This window comes from Balaenoptera ricei, chromosome 15 (genome assembly GCF_028023285.1).
Source record: "Balaenoptera ricei isolate mBalRic1 chromosome 15, mBalRic1.hap2, whole genome shotgun sequence".
In the NCBI taxonomy this organism is placed as follows: Eukaryota; Metazoa; Chordata; class Mammalia; order Artiodactyla; family Balaenopteridae; genus Balaenoptera; species Balaenoptera ricei.
Window position 1 is genome coordinate 53,466,701 of NC_082653.1, and position 16,585 is coordinate 53,483,285.

Here is a 16,585-nt window from a genome sequence, read left to right on the forward strand (position 1 = left end):
TTTAGGTTGTCTGTAAAGCTTTTGATTTCTCCATCGAATCTGAATGAGATCCTTGTCGGGTAGAGTAATCTTGGTTGTAGGTTCTTCCCTTTCATCACTTTAAGTATATCATGCCAGTCCCTTCTGGCTTGTAGAGTAATCTTGGTTGTAGTTTCTTCCCTTTCATCACTTTAAGTATATCATGCCAGTCCCTTCTGGCTTGTAGAGTTTCTGCTGAGAAATCAGCTGTTAACCTTATGAGAGTTCCCTTGTATGTTATTTGTCGTTTTTCCCTTGCTGCTTTCAATAATTTTTCTTTGTCTTTAATTTTTGCCAATTTGATTACTATGTGTCTCAGCGTGTTTCTCCTTGGGTTTATCCTGTATGGGACTCGCTGCTCTTCCTGGACTTGGGTGGCTATTTCCTTTCCCATGTTAGGGAAGTTTTCGACTATAATCTCTTCAAATATTTTCTCTGGTCCTTTCTCTCTCTCTTCTCCTTCTGGGACCCCTATAATGCGAATGTTGTTGCGTTTAATGTTGTCCCAGAGGTCTCTTAGGCTGTCTTCATTTCTTTTCATTCTTTTTTCTTTATTCTGTTCCACAGCAGTGAATTCCACCATTCTGTCTTCAGGTCACTTATCCGTTCTTTTGCCTCAGTTATTCTGCTATTGATTCCTTCTAGTGTAGTTTTCATTTCAGTTATTGTATTCTTCATTTCCGTTTGTTTGGTCTTTTATTCTTCTAGGTCTTTGTTAAACATTTCTTGCATCTTCTCAGTCTTTGCCTCCATTCTGTTTCCAAGGTCCTGGATCATGCTGTCATTATTCTGAATTCTTTTTCTGGAAGGTTGCCTATCTCCACTTCATTTAGTTGTTTTTTTGGGTTTTGTCTTGTTCCTTCATCTGGTACATAGCCCTCTGCCTTTTCATCTTGTCTATCTTTCTGTGAATGTGGTTTTTGTTCCACAGGCTGCAGGATTGTAGTTCTTCTTGCTTCTGCTGTCTCTGCCCTCTGGTGGATGAGGCTGTCTAAGAGGCTTGTGCAAGTTTCCTGATGGGAGGGCCTGGTGGTGGGTAGAGCTGGCTGTTGCTCTGGTGGGCAGAGCTCAGTAAAACTTTAATCCACTTGTCTGCTGATGGGTGGGGCTGGGTTCCCTCCCTGTTGGTTGTTTGGCCTGAGGCGCCCCAACCCTGGAGCCTACCTGGGCTCTTTGGTGGGGTAATACCGGACTCTGGGAGGGCTCACACCAAGGAGTACTTCCCCGAACTTCTGCTGCCAGTGTCCTTGTCCTCGCAGAGAGACACAGCCACCCCCCGCCTTTGCAGGAGACCCTCCAACACTAGCATGTAGGTCTGGTTCAGTCTCCTATGGGGTCACTGCTCCTTCCACTGGGTCCCGATGTGCACACTACTTTGTGTGTGCCCTCCAAGAGTGGAGTCTCTGTTTCCCCCAGTCCTGTTGAAGTCCTGCAATCAAATCCCGCTTGCCTTCGAAGTCTGATTCTCTGGGAATTCCTCCTCCCGTTGCTGTAGCCACAGGTTGGGAAGCCTGACGTGGGGCTCAGAACCTTCACTCCATTGGGTGGACTTCTGTGGTATCTGTGTTCTCCAGTTTGTGAGTCAGCCACCCAGCAGTTATGGGATTTGATTTTATTTTGATTGCGTCCCTCCTACCATCTCACTGTGGCTTCTCCTTTGTCTTTGGATGTGGGGTATCTTTTTTGGTGAGTTCCACTGTCTTCCTGTCAATGATTGTTCAGCAGTTAGTTGTGATTCCGGTGCTCTTGCAGGAGGGAGTGAGAGCACATCCTTCTGCTCTGCCATCTTGAACCAGTCTCCTATTGGTTACTTATTAAAATGACATTTTAGATATATTGGGTTAAATAAAACATTAGTAAAATTAATTCACCTGTTTCTTTTTGCTTTAATGTAGTTACTAGAAAATTTTAAATTGCATCTGGGGCTGGCATGTTTCTATTGGACAGTGTTTATCTAAAAGGAGAAACTTACAAAGGAACTGTCTACAGTTTAAGTGTGTATGAAGTATATTTCATTGTGGTTTTGATTTGAATTTCTCTGATAGCCGATGAAATGGAGCATCTTTTCATCTGCTTATTGGCTGTCTGTATATCTTCTTTGGAGAGATCTATTCAAGCCCTTTGCAGATTTTTCAATTGGGTTTTCCTTTTATTGATGAGTTATATGTACTAGACCCTTAGGTGATTTCTGATTTGCAAATATTTTCTGTCATTCTCTGGACTGTCTTTTCACTTTCTTGATGCTGTCTTTTGCTGTACAAAGTTTTAATGAAGTACAATTTATCAATTTTTTTCTTTGTTGCTTGTGCTTTTAGTGTCATATTTAAGAAACTGCTGAATTCAAGGTCGCCAAGGTTTACCCCTCTGTTTCTTTCTAGGAGTTTTATAGTTTTAACTCTTACATTTAGGTCTCTGACCCATTTTGAGTTAATTCTTGTATATGGTGTGAGGTAGGGGGCCAACCTCATTCTTTTGCGTGTGGCTGTCCATTTGCCCCAGCACTATTTTTTGGAAAGTCTGTTCTTTTCCTGTTGAATCATCCCGGGACCCTAGTTGGCCATACTCATTTTAACGTGTCACTGACAACTCGGTGATTTCGGTGTCAGCATGTATTAACTTTAGTTTACATGCTTGGTCCTCAGTCTATTGCTGTGACTTGTCAGAAGAAATCGTACTGAGCCCAAGGTACCTGTGTTAATGTTGGTTTAAAATTCATGATATCATTTGCTTTATATTGCTTGGGGTGAGGATTTAATGTCATAATTTTCCTGGAGGAGGTAAAAAGTGAACTAATCTGAAGAGTGATTTCACTTTGTGGTCATTAATTCGTGTTAATATCAAGTTAATATCTAATCACATTCTCTGTAACAGCTTTTATAAGGTGGTAGTTGTCAGATCAATTGTACTGAAGTCCTTGCAGGATGCCCTTATTGACACTTTCTCCAGCTCCCAGCTTTGCCCCTTCATGCTGTAGAGTACAGCTCTTCTCTCCAGGGCTAAAGGAAGTAGGAAACTTTCCCTCAGTGCCCAGCTAGATGCAGCTGTCATTTCATTACTCTTACAGCAGGGGTTAAGCAAAGCATTTTTGTAGATGAACAATTACTCTACTTCCAGACTGTCCTAAGAGTCAGTGATCAGAACAGCAACTGCATTCTTCCAGTTCCTTCCTTCTAAAACCCCTGTCACTCTCTGGGCACAGAGCAGTTGGGCTGGGCAGTGAAAGTTTTTTCTCCCCACTGTGGAAACTCTCCTTCTGTAGGTTTACATTAGGAAATGTTCAACCTGCACAAGACTCCAGAGGAGTATTTAAGAAATTAATGTAAAAGGCCGTTGCATTGAGAATGACCTTTCTTTACCTTTATAATGAATTTTCTCCAGTAAGGAATATCACGAGCACCAATTTTCGTTGCCAGTCACCAGGTAGCCATCTTTCCCAGGCAGCCCAATCAGGCCCTTCCTGGCCCATCTCCCTCTTGCCTCCAGGCTTGTTTTGGTGCAGTTGCTGACCATTTCAGTGGGCTCCACTTCCCTCGTGTTATCCTCAAGGAGCTTGAGTTCTGGTAACATGGCCTAAGACTGAACAGAGAATGTTTTTTTCCCCCCAACTAATGAAGAACTCCCAGCTACCTTGACAGCTGGCTAGTCAGTTTTTTAGTTTTACATACTGGAATAATGTTTCTAACTGATATAACTGACCCACTTTTTTCTTGCTTTGGAAAATTGTTTATAAAAAAACTAGCCTATCGTTGTTTGCATTAACTCTTCACTAAGTATCTACAGGCAACTCCCAAGAGCCTTGTAAAATCAAATGCATCAAAAGAAAGGCTCAGAAGCACAGATGGCTTTTGACAAGAGCCTTACTGGACAGAAGCTGTTTTAGCGGCAATGACAGAGCTGCTCTTTTGTTTTGCCTACTTGTGTCGCTGCCAGGTAATGATGACTCCGACATTGACATCCAGGAGGACGATGAATCCGACAGTGAACTAGAAGAGAGACGGCTGTCCAAGCCACGGACAGCCATGGAGGCGCTCTTGCAAGGTACCACGGTGGCTCTTGCTTGCCCTCCGCCCCACGCCCTGTCACAGGAAATGGCGGCCAGGATTGGGTCAGGGCTGCTTGGTTTCGAGGCTCGTAAGCACACTGCCCTGTTGTTTATCAGGATTTGGCTCTTAAACTGGTCAGTGGTCATCTTTGCTGCTAATACTCTTACCTTTGGCCCCAAGAATAGCCAGTCTTATTTATGGTTTGGTACTTCTCACAGAGGCCACATAACACATTGCCTCTGCTGATCAGCTGAATTCTGCCCTTTTTGGGTCCAAACTGCTCTCAGTGCAGTTACATCCCTTATGGTCAGAGAATTAATGCACAAATAAGGGACTTACATGATCATCTCTGCTGTTAAAAAAAAGTTCTTCTGGGAATTCCCTGGTGGTCCAGTAGTTAGGACTCTGTGCTCCCACTGCAGGGGGCACAGGTTTGATCCCTGGCCAAGGACCTAAGATCCCCCATGCTGTGGGGTGTGGCCAAAAAAAAAAAAAGTTCTTCTAGTTTCTACCTTCTTACTGCAAAAGATTCAAGCAATAACATATGTGGAGCAAATGTGGGTGCTCCCCTGGGGTCTTCCTCATGTCCCACTCCCTCACCTACACGGGTCATGGCCAGTGGCTTGGGGTGTGTCCTTCCAAATTACCTTTCCACACATATACACGTGTGCGCTTGTGAGTGCGCACACACCCACACACACTCAGATGTGGACACAGAGATCACCTGAAACGTTTTTTAACCTAAATGGGACCAGATTGTGTGTGGTTCTGTACTTGCTTTTTAAAATTATTATTAAATATACTGGAACCTTTTCCATGTCAGTAAAATACAAATCTGCTTCATTCTTTCTGACAGCTGCATAGTGTTCCATCCTATGACTGTACCCATAATTTGTTTGGGCATTCCATATTGATAGATATTTAAGTATTTCCACTCTTTCCTTTGTATGTACATCTTTCCGCACATGTGCAAGTGTTTCTTTAGGTTGCATCATTAAAAATGGAATTCTTAGGTCAAAGGTTATATAAATTGTTATTTTGATAGATACTAAACTAAATTGCCCTATATTTGCCTATAAAGCATTTCTACTACCTGTTAATTTTTGGAACAAAATTGCATTTTTATGTATATAATACTCCTAAGTGGTAAATCATCTTTATTGTTTTATATTAACTTCTATATTAACTGCTTTCTCTTATAGGCTCAGCTATTTTTATTTATTACATTTCATTTTTTATAGGATAATTTAGATGCTCTGATTCCTTTCTCTTCCTTTTATTTTTTAAGAGCTTCATGATATAAATAGAGGTTAGAGGTTATGACTCCCATTCTGCAGATGGGGGCCAAGGCTCTAAAAAGGTATGGAATTGGCTCAGTAGAACATAGTAAGGGCACTGGTTTCCTAAATTCTCCTGCTGACCACTCAGCCTGCAGAAGTAAAATCAGGAAACAGGGTTCGTTTCCAAAAGCTATAAATAAGTTCTTCAAACAACACAAGAGTTGCATTTTATCTGACCAAGAGAGCATGTCCATAAACAGCTTTTGATGGCCGTCTCCAGGCCTGCCCTGAGTGAGTGCCTCTGAGCTGCCTTTGCTGCCTTTCTTCTGAGGCCTGGCCCTGGCATCACCGGTGGCCGTTTTTCAGCCTTCGGGTATGTGCAGCTCTCTGCCTTCACCCAGCAAGGATGGCTCTTGAGTTTTTGCGGAAGTCACATCTAGACAACATTGGCTTCCAGAGGAGGAGGGGAGAATCACTTAGATAATGATGGTGTTTTGAAGGATAAATTAATGTGATACTTAAATTTTTTTACTTTTTGGAGCTCAGACATAGATCCAAGTACAAGTGACATTGGCCCATAAAAGGAGAATATATTTCTTTTTTCAACAGAGAGCACATCTGTTCTATTGCATGTATACTAATAATGGGATTCAGTGATTTTTTCCCTAAAATATTTACAGGATGCATATTTATTTTTCTGATTTATGATTTGTGCTTATATTTTAATGCCCTTTTCCTCTTTTTCAAAGTGGAAATGCAGAAAATCTATTACTATCACAGTTCTGATTAGCTGGATGCTACTTAAGTCAGTTTTTTATTTTTATTTTTTTAAAAGTATTTATTTACTTATTTTATGTATTTGGCTGTGCCGGGTCTTAGTTGCAGCACGTGGGATCATCGTTGCCTCGTGTGGGATCTTTATCTGTGGCATGCAGGATCTTTAGTTTTGGCATGCATGTGGGATCTAGTTCCCTGACCAGGGATCGAACCCAGGCCCCTTGCATTGGGAGCGCGGAGTCTTAACCACTGGACCACCAGGGAAGTACCTACTTAAGTCAGTTTTTTAATGTGATTCTTCTTTTTCCCAGTTTTCTAAAGGAAAGCAAATCTTGAAGGCCATTTCCTGTCCTGTATCCTACAAGGTTTTCATACTCTCTTCACGCTTTTGTTCTCCTCAGGACGACCCAGCAAACGCGTCGTGGGCACAATGCAAGGTGGAGACTCGGACGACGACGTGAGTCCCGACCAGCTCCCTGAGCTGTCCTGGTCTTGGCCATCTTGGGCCAGCCTCGTAGGCTAGTTTGGCCGAGAAGCTAAGTGTATCTGACCAGTTTAGCGCGAGGTGCTGCTTCTCAGCCCGGCCCTTTGCTGGGTTTGTGGCGGAGTTCGACCTCCCAAGGAGCTAGACTCTCTTCTTTGCTAGTTGTTGGCTCATTTCTTTTCTTTTCAAATGAACATGCTTGCCCTGCTTTTTTTTTTCTTCTTCTCTTGTTCTTTCCATTCTTGCTTTCCAAAGATGGAAGCAGCACCAGCTCTCTTAGGTAAATGCAAGACTCCCAGCTCCAAGAAACAGGTTGGTTTTCTTTTTCACCTCCATTTGTGTGTGTGTGAGCGACTTAGGGTCAGCAGAGAGCCTTCCCCAAGAGTGATGCCTTGTGTCTGGGGCAAGAAGCCACTCAGATGGGTTCCACAGTGAGTGGTGAAGTTACCAAGAGGTCCCTGTGCTAATGAGGAGGCGGGGTGAACACTGAGCCAAGAAACAAGGAAGGTTATCAGGCCCCTGAACTGTAACCTAGAAGAGAAGGGATTCTGCTGAGGGCTGGGGTCAAGTCCAGGCTTTTCTTCAGCTCCATTCTGGGGAGGGAACCTGAAAGGCAGGCTCTCTCGAGACCAGGGCCCGGAGTGTTACATCAGGTTGCTGATGCCTTGAGCACTGTTGAGTGGATAACTGACTGGGAAACCAATGGAATGGGGAACCAAGGCATCCTTGCTGGGGTCCGGTTATTGGGGCCGCACCGTCCATCGCTCTGGGCATGCCTTCTTTGTTGAGTCCCTGGCAGGGCTGTGAGGCCCAAGAGGCAAAGGTGACCGGACTGATGGAGATCACAGACCTCCCATCAGGCTGAATGCCATGCGTGTCTGGAGCACGGCACTAGTGCATGCACATAGCATGGGCTGATATTCTTGTACGACAGTTCCGTTTATTAGGTACCGACGGTGAATACTTTTAGAGAAATTCACGGGAGGGGAGAGGTCACTCAGATTTGCTGGGCAAGATGCACAGAGAAAATAGGGCCTTGAATTCATAGAAGACAGTCTATAGAGAAGCAGAGAGACTACCTCAAAAATTTTTTTAACAAAGTAGGGGAGGGATGGCTAAATAGCTTCTATCCATCCATCTTACCCATCTGAGACAGAATTAGGGAAAATCTGGTGGGGAAACTCATGACACTGTCTGGCCTCTTTTCTTATGATTTGCTTGATCATTTGTATAGCTTTCTACTTTTCTGAGTAAATGCCTTATTTGTAGCTTAAAATCTCCTCTGTGCCTGTTGCCACTTATTTATCTCAAGGAGGCTGTTTCCACACATCCCCCTGGGCATAGGGGCTTGCCCTTCACCTGTTCACTCATTCACTTGCCAGGTCCTTGTTGAGTGCCTGTTACGTACCAGGCACCGTTAGGGGTTTGGGGAATACAGCAGTGAACAGAACAAAGCCCCTGCCTTCTTGAGGCTTACATTCCAACGGTCATCAAGCAGATACATCAGGGGTCATGGTGGTAAGAAAAATAAAGCAGGTTCAGGGGACAGAGTGACAGGGATGAGGGAGGAGGTCGATGTCTTCTGATTGGTCGGGGAAGGTCTCTGATTAGGTGACATTGGGCAGGGGGCTGAGTGGTAGGAGGAAGGTGATGCGGTGGGGCAATGAGGCCTAGGAAACGTGGTTCCTGAATTCGAGGGCTGGAGGCGGCAGCGTGACTGGGAGTGAGTGAACTGGGGCAGGAGCAGCAGGAGAGGCAGCAGGGGCCACGCACAGCTTTGCAGGATGTGACGAGGACTTGCGCTCTCTGAGTGCAGCGGGGAGGTGCTGGAGACCCAGGAGAGCTGACCTGAGTTTCAGAGGAACCAGGTGGGGGGCATTTGCAGGGGTCTGGTTCAGAAGCGAGGGTGGCGGTAGCAGCAGACTGGTGAGAAGTGGTCAGATTCTGGATGTTTCTAAGGTGAGGACCATTAGGTTTTGTTAATTGGACATGAGGTGTTAGAGAAAGAGAGAAATGCCCTGGTTGTGGCTTAATTGGCTGAAAGCATAGTTTTCATTTCCTGAGGGGGGCAGACCTGAGGAAGGGACTTGAGAGCAGATCAAGAGTCTGGTTTTGGACATTCTCAGTGTGAGCTGCCTGCTAGATGTCCACATGCTGGTGTTGAGGACTTCAAGGGTCAGGTCTGAGCTGGAGATTGAATTTGGGGGAGCCACCCAAAGACCACCATGAGGATAGATGTGATTGCTCGGGGAGAGAGAATAGAAAGGGAAGAGAGGAGGCCTAAGGCCGACCCTGTATTGCAGAGGTCAGGGTGAGGAAGCAGGTCAGGCAAGCTCTACCGAGAAGACGAGGAAGTGAAGTGGGGCAAGCACCTGAGAGGAGGGGGCCTGGAGCACAGGAAGGGGGTTCCGGGGGAGGAGGAGCAGTCCTGTGTCAGATGCAGCCATGGGTCAAACAGGAGCACGGAGAATTACCCATAGGATCTGAGTCCATTGAATGTTTCAGTCTTGGGGAACTTGTCGGGGGTGGTGAGAGCCTGGCTAGTGGTGCTTAGAGGGCAGCGAGAGGGGAGCCAGCAGGGATAGCGTGAGTGCAAGCTCATTCAGGGGGTTTGCTGTGAGGCCACAGGAGAACAGGGCAGAGTAGCTGCAGAGGAAGGTGGGGTTACATTTTAGGGTTTTTTATTTTGTGTTTTTAAGAAGGAGATTGCAGCATGTATGTGTGCTGGTGGGAATGGTCTATATAGAGTGACCGACCATCCTGGTTTACTGGGGCTACAGGACTTGCGGTATGAAAAAGCTTGTTGAGTTGGTCACCTTGATCTAGATGATGAAAGAGAGAATGTCTTTTATTTTGCTCCTTATACCCATTTCCTGAGTGGCTTTCCATCCAGAAGCCCAAATAAGCAACCCCCACCAAGCCCCTGCCCTTCTTGCTGTCCACTGGTGGGTCTCTGGGCCTCCAGTGAGCCTCCGTGCACATCCAGTGGTGCTCCTGAGATGGCGGCGGGAAAGCCACCTTGCAGCTCCAGCCTTGGCTTGCCCGTTGGTGTTTGAGGGTTACTGGTTGGAAGACACATTTATATATGTATTTCAGCCAGCAATATATAGACACTGGCCCCATTCTTATGCCCCCACGGCCTGACTGCTGCTCTGGCAAGCTCTTCCTTCATGTGGGTGTTGCTGGTTATTGAGCTACTAGTAAAAAAGCAAGGTAGGGTCTCTGCTGACATGATGTCAGTAGCAGGACGGGACCCTCAGCTGTATTTGCTGTCTTTTCCTGTAGGAAGACTCAGAGGACAGTGAGATTGACATGGAGGATGATGAAGACGACGACGATTTGGAGGACGAGAGCATTGCTCTCTCACCAGCTAAGCCCAGTCAAAGAGTCCGGAAACCTGAGCCCCTGGATGAGAGTGACAATGACTTCTGACCTTCTTGCCAAGGGACCCAGGCAGATTAAAACCCTCAGATTTGTAGGTAAAGGGGAAATTAAAGGGTCAGAAGGAAATAGGCATTTTGTTGGATAAGCCAGCAGGACTCATTGTTAATGAAGCAAAACCCATTTCAGCTTTAGCCTCCTATGTGTTACTCTACACACTCCAAAGCTTAAACAAGAACCGGAGCAAACCCCAAAGATGATTTTTTTCCCTTATCTATCTCCTAAAACTTGGGAAATGCATGTGTTCTTAGTGATTCACATCCACAGGACAAAAACTTGAGAAATAACAGCCAACGCTGTGTAAGTCTTGCCTGTTATTTTTGTTACACTTTTCCTCTAAAAGTCAGCAGGACCTTCAAGTCCAGACCTGGGGCTAGAACTGGGCATAGGACTCATTTCAGGAGTTGTGGGGGAGTGTCTGACTATTCATCACATACAGTTCAGAATGTTTATTTTAGATCAGCTTTTGATTCTAGCCTTTATTTTCTTTCTTCTGCATGCTCACAATACCAAGCTTTAAATGTATTTTACTAACTAAAATTTTCTGAAAGAAAGTCAGCTAACTCTGATGAAAACTAGCTTTCCTTGAAAATCAGGCAACAGAGAGATGCTCCAGATCATACATACTCCATTTTCTCTCAGAAGGCTGACCTTCCTCCTTAGGAAGGAGCAAGTTAAGGAAAAAGTTTTGGTATGGATTCATGTTTCTGACCTAAAAAAATAAACCGGAATTGAATTTGATAGAATAGCACTAGAAGAATTTCCCTTCTGTGAAAGGAGAAGTGACAGATAGGTGGAGTTTGGTTTTGTCTTGTTAATATGGAAAGCACAGAGGAGTTTTCATTTATTTTCAATTATAAAGTCAGAAGACTTGTGAAGTTCTCTCTTAATAAATTTATTTAATACCATATTTTTATATTATTGTTTTATTTGAAAGTATAATTATTTATTTGTACCATAACATATAAATACTTATTTAAGAAGAGTTCATGGGTTATTATATTACATGTGAATTTCAGGAGACTATGTGACAGTTATTTCTATCTTTGCTTTTTTCTGTCTTTCCCTCAATTTTACATAAGAGATTACTCCCTTTTTTTAAAAAAACATTCAGCATTAAGTTAATTCACCAGTAATTTGAGATGTGCCATCTTTGAAACGATAAGCTAACAGGGAAGAGGTGTATCGGGAGCCACATTACCTCCTCAGATGCCATGGCTTTTAAGGCACAAGAGAGTCATTGCATCTCCTTGGATGTCATAGCTTTGGTTTACCTGAGTCTGACCTGACTTTTATTTTAAAAAACAAAAACTGTATTTCTGTTTCCCTTATGTGATGCTTTCTTCTAATGGGCATTAACATGGGAGCCCAACCCAAACCACAGATAACACGTCCACAGGTAGAGGCAAGAGCTGCAGCGGCTAGTCATTGTCTCACCTGCTTCTTTTTTTTTTTTTTTACGATGTATTTGTTTATTTATTTATTTATGGCTGTGTTGGGTCTTCGTTTCTGTGCAAGGGCTTTCTCTAGTTGCGGCAAGTGGGGGCCGCTCTTCATCGCGGTGCGCGGGCCTCTCACTATCACGGCCTCTCTTGTTGCAGAGCACAGGCTCCAGACGCGCAGGCTCAGTAATTGTGGCTCACGGGCCCAGTTGCTCCACGGCATGTGGGATCTTCCCAGACCAGGGCTCGAACCCGTGTCCCCTGCACTGGCAGGCAAATTCTCAACCACTGCGCCACCAGGGAAGCCCCTCACCTGCTTATTGTCATCCCTCATCCCTTGATTAACTGACTTTGTGCAGAGTCTTGCGTGGTCTGATGTTTCCTTACTTCAGCAGCGTCTTTCAACAAAGGAGCTTCAAGTATGGATCGTAATTATTAATGTACTTCTGTTGCTCTGACAGATCCGGGAGTCAGATGTGTGCAGGTGCCTTATGATTTTTTTTTTTAATTTTAAAATTATATTTATTAAAATATTTAACATTTTCTATGCTATTTCTGTAGTTTCAACTCTTCATCCTATAACATTTCTTTTTTTTTTTTTTAAACATCTTTATTGAAGTATAATTGCCTTACAATGGTGTGTTAGCTTCTGCTTTATAACAAACTGAATCAGTTATACATATACAATATGTTCCCATATCTCTTCCCTCTTGCATCTCCCTCCCTCCCACCCTCCCCATCCCACCCCTCTAGGTGGTCACAAAGCACCGAGCTGATCTCCCTGTGCTATGCGGTGCCTTATGATTTGGTGTCATTTGGTTTTGGTCAAGCAGCAGAGCGAACTTAGGACCCAGAGAAGATTGTGTGATTAGGTCAGTGAAAAACTAGCTTTTAGATCATTGCTGACAGCTTTTTTTGGTTTTGTTTTTTGTTTTTTGCTGTGTAATCAAAGGACCTCTTAAAATGCTTTAAAATACATATATTGGCAGAAAATTTAAAGGAACTTTTTAAGTCCTCAGTTTTTATTGGTGGTGATAACCATCAAGGATGTCCATTGGGAATTCTGAAGAACTGTTTCCCTTTTATCTGGGGCAGGAAGAAGAAATACAAGATCTCTTTCACTAGTATTTTAAACTGTAACATCAGTGTCAAATGTCTGAAAGGAAGGTGTGTCCCTTTAGGTTAGCAACATACTGCTTAAATATCACAACTGTTAGATTGGCCCAGGGGACTCATGTGTGCTAGAACACAGGACTGGTTGAATTGGAAGTGAACTAAAAGCTTCTGCCTCCTACCCAGAACAGAAGTCCTTTCTATAAGGACACACTGGAGCAGGAAGACAAAGGGCTCAAGAAGTAATGTCATTAGGGGAAAATGGAACTGACAGGATAACCGATATGTCTGTAGGAAACAGTATTCAGATTTTACTTGTCTATTAGATAGTTTGGAAAAATTAATTAGTAGTGACATAGAAAGTTTAAAATGATGCAACTTTTAATTCTAGAAAGAACAATAAATTATATAGGAAGAAAATGGCTCAGCAGTGATCATCAGTACTAATAAAATCATAAAATAAACACTAAATAATGATTTACCCAAGAATCATGCTGTAACTGTATTGGAAGGATGGAGAAACAGAAAGTGGGGTCATACGGTGATATACGTACAATGACATTTCCCATAATAGAAAGTCAATAGATAATCTCTAAAATGATAAAACAAGAACTAGTGTATGTATGACATTTAGCTTTGGGTGGAGAGGTATTCAGGAAGGGGAGGAATAGGACAAGAGATTGTTCTTTCCCATTATAAGCCTAGTACTCTGACTTTTTAAACTGTGTATTACTACACATTTTGTCCTGATGAAAATGAATTTTTTAAAAAGGTAAATGTACAGGCAGGAAAGGGGTGAGGGCTGGAGATTCAGGTTTGAGGATCATTTGTGTATAAGATTCCTCAGGGGAGAACATGTGGGATGAGAAGAGAGCTAAGGGTGGAAGCCTGAGAAACGCCTGTGTCTAAGGGGAGAGTCCACAAGGAGCCAGGAGAGACTGGGAAAGTATTTTCTGGATTTTCTAAAGTGAATATATTTTTCCTTTAATAATCAGGAGAAATATGTTTAGTTTTTCAAAGAGTGGTAATGAGAAGGTGGAAGGATTGGAAGATGGTAATGTTATGGAATCCAGGGCAGGAGAGAATTTCCCAAGAAGGGAGAGGTGAACAATGTGAGGTCCTTGCTGTAAGTGAGCTTGAGTCAGAGAAGTCACTGAAATGGACAGGAAATCTCTGGTGACCTCAACAAGGAAAAGCAAGATAGCAGGTGAGGGTTGAAGAGAGGTTGGGATTTGAAGTGAGTATTGATGACTGTTTAGAAAGTGGGTGGTCATAAGTAAAAAGAGAAGGCAGAGCCAGGGAAAAGTGGGATCAAAGAACATTTTGAACATTTTGGAGGGGCAGAAGGCCTTTTTTTTTTTTAAGAGGAAAATGAACATAGCTTTTTAACTGAAGGGAACTAGCTTTTGGAATGAGAGGGGTTGAATCTATGGGAGAGAGAGAGGGAGGGAGTGACCGTGTGTGTAATGATGAAGCAAAGTTTGCATTAGGAGCCATTCTGCTTAAATATGTATTGTATATTGAAAACATATACACCAGATAACCATTTGGGTTGATGCTGCTATTTGGGGTAAGAAGGCTAAGGCTGATTTCATGGTCTTTTACACCTGGATTTCTATAGTGTCTATTGTAGATACGGCCCAAAACAGTTCTCTTGACTTGGGCATCAGGTAGAGTACCCAGAATACTGAGACATTGCCTTAGAAGTTGAGTCAAAGTAGCCCTAGACTAAAGGATGGCTGATCCTGACTAGCAAATCTTCAAAGCAAGTTTTGAAAGGATCCAACTGTTTCTAGGTAATTGTGTCCCAGAATAAAGCTCAAGAATATTTTAAGGAATATGAAAATAGTCAATACCCAACAATATAAAATTTTCAATGTCTGGGATCAAATCAAAAATTACCAGGTATAATAAGAAAAGTCAAGAAACAGACCAAGAAATGATGCAAAAATGACAGTTGATAGAATTAGTAGAAAGAGACATTCAAACAGTTATAACTATATTCCATATATTCAGACAGTAGAGGAAAGCATGAGCAGGTTGTGAGATACGGAAGATGGAAAGAAAGTCTCACACAGTACTGGTAGAGATTTAAAAAAAATGAGAGGACAACTGTGCAAGCTGAGATTAAGATCAGATTAGACACTACAGAAGAAAACATTACTGATCCTGAAGACTCAGGGCATGTTTGTCCAAAATGGAATACAAAAAAGACCCCCAAAATCCCATTGTGTTGATTATCAATTTATTGCCTCAGCTCCAAATTCACCTTTTGGCCTGCTCTGTGATAGTGGAGCTATTCGTAGTAAATATCTCTCCTTTGCTAGCCAGCAAAATGTTAAGCCTCGTCAGTAGGGTGCTAGAGAGACTTTGAAGGAGAGAAGAGGGGCCTTTACTTCCAATTCCCAGTGTGGCTGGCTTTCAAAGTTCCTGGAGAGCACACTTTTTTCTCTACTGCTTTGGCCCCTGAGTTTTCTCCAGTGCTAGGTTCCTGCAAAGGCACAGCTTTCTCTAGCATTTGGCTACTGCAACTACTGTCTGTCACATTCTCAACTTAGCCAGAAACAGTGCAAACCAGAAGACAGTATAGCAACATCTTGAAAGTGCTGAAAGAAAAAACTGTCACCCTGGAATTCTATACCCAGCAAAAATATCTTTCAAAACCAGTAATCCAGTAAAGACTATAACTAGACCTATGTTCAAATGTCCCCAACTTCCAAATAATGTTCTTTATAGCTGATTTTTTCCCTCTAGTCTAGGATCCAATCAAAGATCTTAAGTTGTTATGACTCTTTAATAATATCCTTTCATTTAAAATAGTCCCCAGCCTTTTGTATTTTTCATGATGTTGACATTTTTTAAGAGGTCAGGCTAGTTTTTCCTTTTTTTTCCCAGAATGCCCCTCCATTTGGATTTTGTCTGATTGTTCATTCATGATTAGATTCAAGTAGACATTTTTGGCAAGAATAAAATACATCAGTGATGTGTCCTCCTCAGCGCATCACATTGGGGGCACATGATGTCCATTTGTCCCATTATCAGTGATGTTAAGTTCAATCACTTTGCTAAGGCAGCATTTGCAAAATGTCTCCTTTTTTTTTTTTTTATAAATTTATTTATTTTTGGCTGTGTTGGGTCTTCATTGCTGCGTGCAGGCTTTCTCTAGTTATGGCGAGCGGGGGCTACTCTTCGTCGCGGTGCACGGGCTTCTCATTGCGGTGGCTTCTCTTGTTGCGGAGCACAGGCTCTAGGCATGTGGGCTTCAGTAGTTGTGGCACGTGGGCTCAGTAGTTGTGGCTCGCGGGCTCTAGAGCTCAGGCTCAGTAGTTGTGGTGCACAGGCTTAGTTGCTCTGCGGCATGTGGGATCTTCCCCGGCCAGGGCTCAAACCTGTGTCCCTTGCATTGGCAGGCAGATTCTTAACCACTGTGCCACCAGGGAAGTCCCAAAATGTCTCCATTTTTAAGGAGCCTTTGTAAATACCCCTCTGTGGGGTGAAACTTGGAGACTGTGTGATTTTCTTCCTTAATAGGCTTTCATCCATGGTTTTATCATCCAATGATGATTCTTGCCCAAATACTCATTTTTAAAGGAACATTTGGAACATAGTTCCTATTCACATTTAAAAGTCATAATTACTTTATAATTTTCATAAGCATTTTTCTTGGTTATTTAGTTGATGAGAGCTGTGATGTCCATTTGGAATATTTTTCCTTTCAACACAGACACACGTCTGAGGGAATTTATGCCACATGGAAGCTCGGCTTTCTTGCCCTTACAGGGAAGCTGTAGCCACAGTAGTGCTTTGGGAAGCCTAATATAGAATGATATTATGGCATTGACATTTAATGTGCCATTGATAACCACTATACCAGATTCCAAATGACATATGGCAGACAAAATCAGAGATTTTGTAATGGATAAAAGATGGCAAAAACCTTGGAGAACTTTTCTTGTCTCTGTCTCCAGAATCCTATAATTAAAGCCT

At 43.0% G+C, this 16,585-nt stretch overlaps 1 protein-coding gene across 3 annotated transcripts in view; it reads left to right on the top strand.

Annotated features, from left to right (window-relative positions):
* CLUAP1 (clusterin associated protein 1) overlaps nucleotides 1–10,953 on the top strand; it is a 45,538-nt gene extending 34,585 nt beyond the window's left edge. For all 3 annotated transcript variants that reach the window (XM_059898396.1, XM_059898397.1, XM_059898398.1), the window contains 3 exons: nucleotides 3,949–4,056; nucleotides 6,520–6,575; nucleotides 9,888–10,953. In XM_059898396.1, the coding sequence (XP_059754379.1) occupies nucleotides 3,949–4,056; nucleotides 6,520–6,575; nucleotides 9,888–10,034 (311 nt within the window). In that variant the 3' untranslated portion in view covers nucleotides 10,035–10,953. The remainder of the gene's footprint in view (nucleotides 1–3,948; nucleotides 4,057–6,519; nucleotides 6,576–9,887) is intronic.
* Nucleotides 10,954–16,585: the final 5,632 nt, after the last annotated feature.